The 12,515-nt window shown below is 53.8% G+C and overlaps 3 protein-coding genes across 3 annotated transcripts; 2 read left to right on the top strand and 1 right to left on the bottom strand.

Annotated features, from left to right (window-relative positions):
* Positions 1-3,169: 3,169 nt before the first annotated feature.
* Positions 3,170-5,202, top strand: CTAM01_11984 (WD domain-containing protein; the record flags this gene model as incomplete). Its single annotated transcript, XM_060527992.1, has 6 exons — positions 3,170-3,302; positions 3,356-3,437; positions 3,505-4,396; positions 4,454-4,664; positions 4,745-4,920; positions 4,975-5,202. The coding sequence occupies 6 exons, from the start codon at positions 3,170-3,172 to the stop codon at positions 5,200-5,202; spliced, it is 1,722 nt and encodes a 573-aa protein (XP_060377401.1).
* A 360-nt stretch (positions 5,203-5,562) lies between these two features.
* On the bottom strand, positions 5,563-6,525 carry CTAM01_11983 (uncharacterized protein; the record flags this gene model as incomplete). The annotated part of the gene is made up of 2 exons (XM_060527991.1): positions 5,563-6,064; positions 6,128-6,525. 2 exons carry the CDS (start codon positions 6,523-6,525, stop codon positions 5,563-5,565), a joined length of 900 nt encoding a protein of 299 aa, XP_060377400.1.
* Positions 6,526-9,731: 3,206 nt separating this feature from the next.
* Positions 9,732-12,189, top strand: CTAM01_11982 (transmembrane amino acid transporter; the record flags this gene model as incomplete). The annotated part of the gene is made up of 7 exons (XM_060527990.1): positions 9,732-9,919; positions 10,019-10,708; positions 10,771-11,183; positions 11,239-11,399; positions 11,454-11,519; positions 11,578-11,972; positions 12,036-12,189. 7 exons carry the CDS (start codon positions 9,732-9,734, stop codon positions 12,187-12,189), a joined length of 2,067 nt encoding a protein of 688 aa, XP_060377399.1.
* Between the last annotated feature and the right edge of the window lie 326 nt (positions 12,190-12,515).

Raw genomic sequence — 12,515 nt, 5'->3', positions numbered from 1 at the left:
TCGATGAGCGGCTACAACTACCCATACGGTGTGGCTACGAGCTGAGATCACCTAGGTGAGATGTCGTCTTCTCACCTTGGCCCACCCAAGAATTGTCATATCCCGAAGCGGCAATTAATGTTTACTCTGACAGGAACCTATCTGTATTCTTGTGCGGGTTTACCACCTTTTACCACTCGTATATACGAAAACTGCGTTACCATCTACATTACTGTACAGATAACCCTCCTCAAGGAAGTTAGGAAGGTATGTAGGAGAGAACAGGGAGGCTTCAAGCACACGCGCAGGCGCTAGGCCGTTAATAAGTTAGCAAGGTTGACGCAGGTTCTCCCGGTTCTCAGACGTCGTCAAACTCTCCCTCGTTTCCATCTTTGCTCTGCGGATACCAGACCAGACGATCCACCACGGACACAACCCTCTCACTCACAGTCATCACACCCACACGCCTCTCGTCCTGTATACTACTCCGTGCTATACTGTACGCAAGTAAGTACGGCACGGATACTTCCATTTCGTGCCTCGACCCCCCTTTCACTCAGGTTCCCTCCTCTGTCTCTCCTGTTTCTCTCTCTCTCTCTCTCTGTTACCTAGTTATTTTCCTCTCACGCACACACCCCTTTCGCTGAACCCTTGCCGTGCCTCGCTCCTCAGCAGCCGCCCTCAAAGCTAAGAAACCCGTCACGTCTTCCAATGGAACATTCTGCATCTGCACCCGCACCCGCAACCACAACCCATGGCCCACCCATCCACAGTTCACAGCTTCACCCCCTCAAACCCTGTACCACGCACGCGTTATCCACACCTCTTCCACCCCTCCCCCCGTGCGGCTTGCCCTGGCCCAGTGGGTGCTTGGATGCTTGTGCTCTGGTGCTTTGGTGGGTGCCTCACTGCCATGCCAGTTGTGGGTGCCACCTCGTCGGCCGCATCTCCGTGTTGCGCATCTCCATGCGGCAGCGCTGCATCTCACGATAACTCCCCAAACTGCCTTCTTCTGCAATACCCTACCCTACCGTCACACCTTAGCCACCTGCTTGCCTGCCCGCACTTTTACCCCCCCCCCCCCCCAAATCCACTCTGTTACTTCTGATGATCCTCCTAGAGTTGGCCTTCCTTCTGGCGGCTACCGCCCATAATAATTATATGCAGGCGAACCCCCATTTCCGCACAACATCTCTTGTCTCGATGTCACATTAATTCAAGAGCGTGCCGGTAACAAATACACTCGCTGTAGTACGTGGCTATGAATGGACGCGTTTTTTGTTGGTTGCCGCCAGGGTTGTGACATCCGTCCGCAGCGGCGTACGTGCGAATAAACAGCACTTGCAGTCCGAAGGTTTTGGGGCCGCGAGCTTGCACGGAGCTCTGCCGATGTTTGGGAAAACGGTCGAGCGGGTTCTCCTTGCCGGACAGAATCTGCTTCGTACTCCTGTCACGATCCAAAATGCTTCTTCACTTGTGGAACAGAGTAAAGTTTCCGATGCCCATGCTAGAAAGCGACGCTTCGGATTCTGGAATCAACCAGCTAGATATATCAAGCCTGTCGACTGTGGTGTTTAGTAAACATTGCGATATATTCACGTCCAGGACTACCATGATGATATCGTTCGTCCCGCTCAATCACACGGGGCTTGACTTCTTGTCAGACCACCGCAGTTGACTCTGGCGATGCTGTGGACTCTTAGCTGTAGTAGAAATCAGGCTTCATCGGTAACGTAGGCAATCGCGTGGTACGCCAGGTAGATAAGCAAGAAATTCACAAAGCGCGAAATTGACCGAATGTACCTTACTGAGTAGCAGGTCTTCCACGGATATAACATCAGTGTAAGCATCTGCGAGCCAATGGACACAGAGGCAGGAAATGCCACACCAAGATTTTGAAATGAACCAACTCGGGGATTTATATCAAGTTGTTGCTTACCTACCAGGTTGGGCGATGCAGGTAACCAGTCAAGAAGGCGGGAGCAACATCGAGGCTGGTGAGAACGGGACCTGAAGGTTTGCGAGACTGAGGTACCTAGGTACGCACGAGGTACGGAGTGCGGGCTGCACCTATACCCCATCGCCCCACTAGTAACACGCCCCCGCTCCGAGAGCTAGCGTCAACACTAAGGTCCCCCTGCCCTACTGAACCGATTCAGTCGCCGCCGCCTACATGTAGGTACCCACGTACCAAGTCCCAAGCCTGGGCAGATTGAAACCACCCACACCCGCTGGGAGCAGGCGCCACATGGAAAGGGACCCACCTTTGGAGCCAGCTCGTCAGAAAATAAAAAGATACACTACAAAAAACATAGAAACGCACAGACCTGGACTCCATCTCTGTAGCGATGTCCCGGTCGATACCTGACGCTACATGACTGTCGCCCGTAATGCCTGCTCCATACCCGTCAACGCTCGCTTGCGGTCCCCTAGTGCCGTACCGCTGTATCTTGAGCATGTATCGCAACTGACCCAGCTACCTCCCGGTCGTCTACCTTAGCTTGGCGTGCACCTGGATCCAGGGGGGGCGGCACAGAGCAGTTCACCTCTGATGGGGTACCCACCTTTGGATCAAATCCCCAGGCGGCTCCCATCCGTCTTCTTTTTTCGCCTGTGCACCTTACACCTTGCGCCGTCTCCTCTCGTTCCACTCGCCAGCCTCTTCTGGACGGGTCTCTTTCTCTCCTTCCACCTGCCTTGCCTAACCCGAACTTTTCTTCCCCTTCCTCTCTTTTCCCCCATCTCCGCCGTGACAGACTCGACACGCGCGCCGCGCACATAACATCATCAATCGCGAGCACAACGCCTTCCCATCTCATCATCTCCTTACGCCAACCGAAATCCATCCGCGTCGCGCAGCACCCATCTGCGTTTTCCTGACTGGACGGCTCTGCCGCTGTCAACGCAACCACCCTAGACCTTACCTAAGGCAAATCGCGCCTTGTGCCTCAGTGCATCCAGCCGATTGAAGGGGGGCCCATAGCCGCAACAGCTAAATTTTCCGAGCCACGACAACCTCAAGACCAAACCCGACGCATCTTTTCCATCATCGACACTCGATTTTCAGCTTCCCACGGTTATATTTCCCCTGATAAACACCGTCACTTCATCTCTCTCAACACCACGTACCCCACCGGCGCGAATTGTTTGGTTCCGACCTTGAATACTCTTGTCGACTCCAACCGCAACCATGTCCATGTACCCGCATCGCGCCATGGGCGCGGTGCCCCCCAATAACTCGGCCCGGCTCAATGAGCTCCTCGACCAAATCAGATCCGAGTTCGACACCCAGATGCGCCAGACGGAGGGCTACGAACACCAGAGTAAGACAGTTGCGGTTGACACCTATCGTCAGTCACGCTAACGAAATCTCCAGTCCAGGCTCAAGTTCAGGAGATGCAGCTTGTTAGAGAAAAGGTGTACGCCATGGAGCAAGCGCAGATGAACCTCAAGCAAAAGTATGTCGATGTCAATGATTGCGAGCCGAGTCCCTTCACAAGAAGCTAACAGCGAGCTTTTGAACAGGTATGAAGAGGAAATTGCCATGCTCCGCCGCCAGCTTGAGGGAGCTCGTGGAAACGCGCCCCCAAGCATCGGCGGTCCTCCTCCTCACGCGGGCCCGTCGCAACAGCCCCCTTCCATCACCCCCGGCACCGGTCTCTTCAACGGTATCATGACCGGTGGTGGCCAGGGCCAGCTGGCCCCTCCTCCGCCCCCTCCTCCCCCTCAGGACCAGCAAATGGGCCCGCAGCATCAGATGGCCCAGGGACCTCCGGGTCTGCCTGTCCCGCCTCCGCCGCCGCCTCAGTCGCAGCAGCCTTTCCAGCAATACCCCCCGGGTCCCGGTGGGCCCGTATCTAATGGGCTCGGCTCCCAGCCCCCCCAGACCACCGCATCACCGGGTCCGGGCAGACGTGGAATTGGAAGACCACCTGCAGCTGTCGGTCCGGCTACACCCCAGATCAACACTCCCATTCCTTTCCCGGGCGCCACCCAGTCGCCTCAAGTCAGCCATCCTACTCCCGACCACGCGCGGATGGGGGGCCCCCACGCTCCGCCGGTGGGAAACGCCCTTGGCGATCTTGACCCTGATCGCCTGCCGCCTCACTCAAAGAAATCGGGTCACGACTGGTTCGTCATCTTTAACCAACACGTGCCTCGCATGTTGGATGTCGATCTTGTCCACACTCTCGCACACGAGAGTGTAGTCTGCTGCGTGCGCTTCAGCCACGACGGCAAGTACGTAGCCACCGGCTGCAACCGCTCCGCTCAGATTTACGATGTTCAGTCTGGCGAGAAGCTCTGTGTCCTTCAGGATGACACTGTGGATATCACTGGTGATCTGTACATTCGCAGCGTTTGCTTCAGTCCCGATGGCAAGTACCTCGCTACCGGTGCTGAGGACAAGTTGATTAGAGTAAGTTTTGACCGAAAAGGCATTTTGCCATGGGCTCAGCTGACTCTTCTTTCTTAGGTTTGGGACATTCAGTCCAGAACGATTCGCAACACCTTCTCCGGCCACGAGCAAGACATCTACTCTCTCGACTTTGCCCGCGATGGTCGCACGATTGCCTCTGGCAGTGGAGATAGAACCGTCCGTCTCTGGGATATCGAGCAGGGCACCAACACCCTCACCTTGACTATTGAGGACGGTGTCACAACTGTTGCCATTTCTCCCGACACCAGTATGTCGCCGCTGGTTCTCTCGACAAGAGCGTCCGCGTTTGGGACATCCACCAGGGATACCTGCTCGAGCGTCTTGAAGGTCCCGATGGCCACAAGGACAGCGTCTACAGTGTTGCCTTCTCTCCTAATGGCAGAGACCTCGTCAGTGGTAGTTTGGATAAGACAATCAAGATGTGGGAGCTCAGCACCCCTCGCGGCTTGCCCAATCCCGGACCCAAGGGGGGTCGTTGCGTCAAGACTTTCGAGGGTCACAGGGTAAGTGATTTGTACACCTGCAAAATTCATAAACAGATTCGCTAATGTACTCAGGACTTCGTTCTCTCTGTCGCGCTTACGCCCGATGCCGCTTGGGTCATGTCTGGTTCCAAGGACCGTGGAGTGCAGTTCTGGGACCCCCGCACTGGCGCTACGCAGTTGATGCTTCAGGGCCACAAGAACTCGGTCATTTCAGTTGCTCCTAGCCCAACGGGCGGCTACTTCGCCACCGGCTCTGGTGATATGCGGGCGCGTATCTGGTCTTACCGAAGCGTCCAGTAGAAAAATGTCGCTCGGCCATGGACCGGATACCTGTACGTGGGATAAAGTTGATGTTTCTTGGCGAAGGCTTGTTTAGTGGCCAGAGATGTATACCAAACAGCGGGTGTCGAAGAGAAGAGGTTGAGTTGCTCTGTTACTAGGGAGGGTTTCGTTTGCGGTGGAACAGGTTGTCCCTGTCTATGTCTTGGAATATTCTCAAAGAGAGACGCACAGGCCGGTATGGGGCGTACAGGCAGGGACACGTCGGAATCTCGTAGCAAATAGCCGTCGCTAATGAAATATTTGAAGCTTTACATGACTCCTGTCTCTATATTATGTATTGTTTGGTGTTGTTGGGGAATCTTTGTTACGTGAATGTCTCTACATGAGGGAACTGAATAAATCGGAAAAGTCATCCGTCTTTTTTGCCCTTTTCTTCTTCTTTACTGGCTTTTCCTCCTTTGCTGGCTTGCTAGATTTAGTCTCAAGAGGAGGCACATTCGCCAACTTGCGTTTCTTTTGAGGGATGGCGGGTGATGTTTCATCGATATTTCGTGATGATGATGGGTGGTGATCTAAAGGTTTCGCAGCAAGCTTGAGTTGGTCCCGAGAGACGGCCACTCCGAGACCCTTTGAATCGGATTGTTGTTGCTGCTGCTGGTGATGCCTCTCATCTGCCACGGCGACTGCAGCAGCACTTTTGGTTGCTGAAGATGATAAAGAGGTAGTAGTGACATTGCCTGCTGGTGTGGCCTTTTCCCGAGGAGCAGGAGCAGGAGTAGGAGCTAGGAGTGTGACGGCTGAGTTGATGCGTGCTAGGAGACCTAGGAGGACCAGGCCTAGGGCGGCGTGTTGGTTGTCTGCTGCTAGTTGTGTAAAGGCTCTGTAGTCCTCGGGTCAATATCGGTAATAGGTGCATATCAATGAAGGAAAGGTAAGGACTCACGAGAAGGACGAGGGGATGGTGGATTCTAGCAGCATCCGCACCCTAGCAGCGACATCTTCGTCTAGCGCATTCTGACGACGTTCAGCGCTGCCGGTGGGCTTACCCCCAGCAGCTGCGGCAGACTTCTTCGAGGAGGACGAAGAAGAGGACTTTGACTTGAAGCTGAGGGCGCGCCGGTGACGGGCCTGGGCTTCGAGGGCGTCGTGCAGGCGGCGGACGGCGCGGCGGAGGAGGCCAAAGGCGGACCACCAGCGGGCTACGCGGTGCTGGCTCTTGTTGCGGTGGTTGAAGCTGTCGAGGATGGCGAGGACGGGGACGAGTGTTGCGATTGGGGTTGTTTCTCCGTTGGGTGTTGTTTGCGCTGCTGTTGCGGCGGTTGTGGTTGTGGTTGTCTTCATGTCATGAGATTTGCTTTTTTCGTTTTGTTTTTTTTTTCCTTTGGCGCGCTAGTAATTATGACCCTCTGAGTAAAATGGAGTAGCTAAAGCGAATTGACTTTCTAGAGTGTGAGGCGTGGAAGGCTGCTGTCAGATGTGATGCTCGCGAATCTAAAAGTCTGATACTACAGGTACTCTTGGTTGTGGTTGGTAAGGTGAGAGTGCAAGTGGTGTACGAAATATGATAGGGGGACCGTGCACTTTCAAAAAAAAAAAAAAAAAAAGAAGCAACGACGGACCGGATGTTGATCGATTTGGTTCGGATCGGAGCGTGGTTAGTCTCAAGTAACGTACCTGGCGAAGGTTAATTACATCTTCTTAGGAAACAGTATGTACCGATCATCATGAGGCCTCAAATTTGCCCTCCATATCATTCTCTATCCTTCTTTGTATCATTTCCTCGTCCTCTTCAGAGAGGGGCACACGTCTAGACAGAGGAGGCTTGAGGCGCATGCTACGTGGGACAGGACCAGCGGCCGGCGCAGATGAGAGTCAGTCAACGTACGCTATCGCGTGTACTAATCCCTAGAGACATCTATCCTGTAACGTAGGGCAAGGTCTCGAGCAACGGTGATCTCGTGGAATAGCGAGAGGGAACAAAGAAAAGGCAACAGAGTCTGTGCATCGCAAATTCGTCCGAGGCCCTGGGGGTGTAACACCATCTATGTGGTTGAGCTGCTTTTCTGGGACAGGCCTGGTCATGAGATACTCGAAGGTTGCGAGGTTTTTTCGGATGACGGGGAAAGCTGAAGGCATGTGACATGAGGCTCGAGCATCTGGGGTACTGCGGTAGTGTAAAAGATTGAGAGGCTCGGCGGAAGATGATTAGTTGCAAGGATTCTTGCTTTTGACTTTTGGGAAAAGTCTAGGTTGCGAAGTCGACTACATAGAACCGTACTAGACTAGCTACTTGGCGGGGTGGTGATGGCATCATTTACATCTGAACCTCCATGCATCAACCTGTCTCAGGAAGGCATTTGGATGACATGTCATGTGGTCCTTTTTTTGGGGGGGGGGGGGGAGTATGCAAATAGCGGTGAGTAACAAGGTAAGGTAAGATGAGATAGGATGCGGAGAGATCTGGGCGGGGGACTCGGGCGGTTATCTTGAAGGGACGGATGGAATCTATCAATATCCGAGGTCTTCAGCCCGGCGGCCGCTGAATATCGAGTGAGAGTCACCTTATAATTATGGATGTGATAGTTGGAATAGGAATTGTCCAATCTCCTTAGCTAAGAAAATGTCCGTCAGCCGTTTGATGATGAGACTCCACAATCGTCCCGTAAGTAGGCAAAACATGTGGAGGCAAGGAATAAAAAGAAAGAAAAGCAGAGACAATGGCAGATGATGTCGAAAGACTTGCAGGACGACATTACGTACTGCAGACGTCTGGCACCTATTACCTCGTACCTTACCTTAGGTAGTCAGTACCGTGATACCTTGGGACGGTATGGTTAAAAGAGAGGCGCAGAGAAGAGAAGCAGGCTGACCGGCGCAGCAAGCCGGGAGGGTCGAGGGGTTGTGCTACCCAGGTGGTAGTGGAGAGTGCGGAGCCAGGGTTGGTTCAAGTTTGAAAGTTTGCAGGTTCTGGCCGCTGCAAAGGCCCTGCAACAGGCCCTGCCATTGTCCAACCAGAGACGCCGGCGCGATAAGCCGACCAACTTTTGACGATGCAGACGGCGTCATGAGAATCAAAGGTTGTGACGTCCAGCTGACTTTGCTTTACTTTCTCCTGTGAGCCCCTCTGTCGCCCATATCTCCCCTGCGTTTCCCTGTTGGTGATTAGGCAGTTGCCAGTTGATGCCTCAAAATCACTTCCGCTTCTCGGCAGAGGAACCCCTCTCGATCCTCTCATTCTGCTCCCGCACCGAGCCATCTCTCGACTGCTATTCGTCGTCGTAGTCTCGGGTTGCCTTCTCGGATTCCGTTAATGCATGTCATGACATATCTGCAGATATGGCCGGCGATAGCCAGCCTGCCCCCCAGGACCCCAACCCAACCTTACCTAAGAATTAGAAAGTTACCTGTGTCAGTATGTTCGATTCCAAGATGCCAAAGTCCTGGCTACACTCGCTACTGACCTACCTGGGATAAGGCACCTGGACACCTTGGGGGCGTTAACGGTTTACCTCTTCATCAGAACCTTTTGAAAGGTAAGAGAGAGTGGAAAGAGGCAAAAGAAGCATTGGCCTTTTCTGACCTGAGGATCGTGGTGGTCCCTCTCATGTATCTTACCTTGTACCTTACCTTACTGAGTACTCGATTGAGAAGTTGAGAAGGAGGGTTCCTTCCTTGGCTTTTCAACATTAACAGGCCAACTTTACCTTCGTCCTCCTTCCAATTTTTTCTCCAGCTTTCCTCCCGCCAAACTTCTTACTTACTCGTGACCCACGGCAAACTACCTAGTACACATACGGCCACAAATAGCGTACCGAGTATGCCAACACCCATCCATTCGACTCTTGGGTCTTCTTGTCTTGAACAACCCAAGTTCAAAGTTCTTCCTAACGCCACGACGTAACAATCACTGCCCGTTATCTCTGTCGTTCCGCCCTCCTATCCACTTGGACGTGGAGACTGGAGCCAGACAGGATAGAAAAAACCCAGTCGGACCTCAGCAGACACTTGCGACAAGACCCAACCTGCGCTTCCGACAACCCACTTGCACTAGCAACCCATCTCATCTCCCGCAACGACTCCACTTGGGGCCGGCCTTAGTAGGGGTGCCTTGGTTTTGCTTTGCAGCCTTTGCTTGCTTTGGGCTTGGGGTGCGTAAGAGGAATAAGGCACATTTGCCTTTTATCGATACACGGTCTTTTCGACCTGCTACTACCTAAGGTACCTTACACTACTAAATCCCGTACCTACTCAGTAAGGTGCCGCGCTCACGCCGTGTGCTACTACTCCGTCCCGACCAGGTTTATATACCACCTCCAAGGCTCAAAACGCCCGCGCGAACAATAGCCCAGTCGCGACCGTCTACCCTGCCCAAAGAGTCGACCACAGATTTTTCTTTCTTCCCTCTCCCTCCTCTTCTTTCTCTCTCTCTCTCTTCCTCTGTTCCTGTCGCGACCGTCTTTCATTCGATTCGTCGTTGTGGAAAAAGAACGCCGTGGAAACGACTTTAACCAACCTTTGTTGTTGCTGGAATCCACGAGCTTTTCCCCATGCCCTCGAGAAACCCGTCCACCTGGGACGAATACGAACGGGGCGCCTCCCCCCAGCGCTCCGTGAGTATCGACTCCAATGCCGTCGCTGAGGACCAGTCGCTCCTGGGAGAAGATGACGACGGTGACTACGGCAGCAGTTCTCACGGACTTCGCCGCAGAAGGTTGTTATTCCTGACCCGAGACGAGTAGCAGATTATTGACGTCAGCTTGCTGCCGTTGTCTCTGTTGCTGCAACGCGGCGCACGACACACTCAGTTCACCCCGCTAACCAACCCCTCCTACAGATCTTCAGTAACGCGGCACCTTGCCGCCATCACAGATATCGGCGGCGTTAACAGTATCCGCTCCTTCACCCGCAGTTGGGCGCGTGCCGCAGGCTTTGCCGAGGTCATTCCCCAACGGCCGTCCTTTGTTTTCGCGCCTGACCAGGTCCCAATTGCCTCGTCGTCCACCGATGGCCTCGACTACTCTCGCAGCCATGTCGAGTCCGGTTCCCACCCGAGGACCTCCCTGCTGAGGCAGCACCTGGAGGCCACCCCCGAGACGGCACCGAGCGCATCGTATCAGAATGGTTCTTCCGCTTCTGGCGCAGACGACAGCGCTGTGCAGACCGATTTCCGCGACCGCGAGCGCAAGGCAGTCGAGGCGGAGCTGTCTGGAGCCTTTCGTGGTTCCAGCTTTGGAAGTGGCCGCCGACCGTCACAGTCCATCTTCGCGGTCCCGCCTCACCTGGCGACCCCGCCGCTGTTCGGAAGTTTCAGCTCGTACAGGACGTATGGAACGATTGCAGATGTCGATGAGCCATCAATGGCCCAGGCCGGTGAGCTCTGGCGCCAACAGCAAGAGGCAGGGGGCAATGTGCCTGATGGAGAGAACATGCCCATTCTCGTGAAGGAGGTCGAACAAGACGGAAAGATTATCCTGACTGTGGAGGGACAGTCCACGCTACCTCAGACCATCTTCAACTCGATCAAGTGAGTGGTGCCCCTGTTTTGGCGCGCAGTGAAAGGCAAGACAATTCTAACCTGCGGCGCAGCGTCCTAATCGGTGTCGGTCTGTTGAGTTTACCTATGGGCATCAAGTACGCCGGTTGGATTTGCGGCATGATCGTCTTGGCAGGCTCTGCGGCTGTGACAGCATACACGGCCAAGCTTCTGGCAAAGTGCATGGATCTCGACGCCAGCTTGATTACATTCTCCGACCTGGCCTACATCTCTTACGGTCGCAACGCGCGTATCGCCACCAGTATTCTCTTCACCCTCGAACTGCTGGCTGCCTGCGTCGCCTTGATCGTCCTGTTTGCCGATTCTTTGACGCTCTTGTTCCCGGGCTTCCTGAGCGTCAACATGTGGAAACTCTTGTGTTCGATTATCATGATCCCCCTCAACTTCCTCCCGCTGCGCCTCCTTAGTTTTACCAGCGTTATTGGCATTGTGTGTTGTTTCAGCAGTAAGTTACCTTTCTTTCTCCACGCCAAGCTCTGATTGCTAATGCATGAGGCCAGTCGTCTTGATTTTGGTGGTTGATGGACTAATCAAGCCCACGACTCCGGGCTCTCTCATCGAGCCGGCCACGACCTACCTGTTCCCTGCGAACTGGGGTACACTCCCCCTGAGTTTTGGCCTGTTGATGAGCCCATGGGGTGGCCACAGTGTCTTTCCCAACGTGAGTATTCGTTTGTCTAGGTGAGCAAGTGCGGCATGCTAACGATTCATCAAGATTTACAGAGACATGCGCCACCCTCACAAGTACCCGAGGGCCGTCAAGACGGTATTCACGTCTGTCGTCAGTAGCCATCATACGTTTCCCGACCCCCCCCTGCTCACTGCTGACCGTTGACTAGTACCTCTTGGACGCTTTCACAGCCGTTGTCGGCCTGCTGATGTACGGCGACGGTGTCATGGACGAGATCACGGCCAACATCCTCCAGACGAGCGGCTATCCCCGTGCCCTTAACTTCCTGCTCTGCATCTTCATCGCCATCATCCCCCTGACCAAGATTCCGCTCAACGCTCGACCCATTGTTGCCACGTTGGAAGTTTTGACCGGTATCCACCAGCAAGCCGTTGCCGACAGCTCGGCCATGGTTGGGCGTTCTGCCACCTTCCGTGGTATCATGAAGGTTGTCATCCGTGTCGTCACGGTGTTGGTCTTCCTCGTCATTTCCATACTGTTCCCGGCGTTCGATAGCATCATGGCCTTTATGGGAAGTGCCTTATGCTTCACGATTTGTGTGCTGTAAGTTTGCCCTTATTCGATCTCTGATGTCGACTGAGAAGACGAATCTGACCATACCCCTAGTTTACCTTTGGCGTTCTACGTAAAGCTCTTTAGCAAAGAGATCTCCCCTCAGGAGAAACTACTTTGCTACGTCTTGATGACCATCTCCACGATTCTCTCGGTTGTGGGCACAGTCTGGGCCTTCTTACCGAAGAGTCTTATTGGTGCAGAGTAAGGGTGGTCAGTCACTGTTTTGGTATAGCTTCTGGCATCAAACGGCGTCCGCATATTGCGATCAATTTGGCTCTCATTGCACGGCGCTGGTGACATCTGATTTTGGGTGCCTGGTGTGGAATAATGCTTGCTTGGCTAGTAAATGGTCGTATATATGATGTGTTGATAGTATGTATTGATGAGCTGCGTGTCTGTTGTAGACAACGCCCATATGGAACACATTCAAGTAATAGCATTGGGACGCAAAGATGCGCTTTTTCCAGCCTGGTCTCTGTGCCATCAAAGGGCTCTGATACGGAATTGACACCAAGAGATATGTGAACGCCA

The sequence above is a fragment of the Colletotrichum tamarilloi genome (assembly GCF_030869305.1).
Source record: "Colletotrichum tamarilloi strain Tom-12 chromosome Unknown Scaffold_70.1, whole genome shotgun sequence".
Lineage (NCBI taxonomy): Eukaryota > Fungi > Ascomycota > Sordariomycetes > Glomerellales > Glomerellaceae > Colletotrichum > Colletotrichum tamarilloi.
This window is presented reverse-complemented; position numbering and strand designations above follow the sequence as displayed.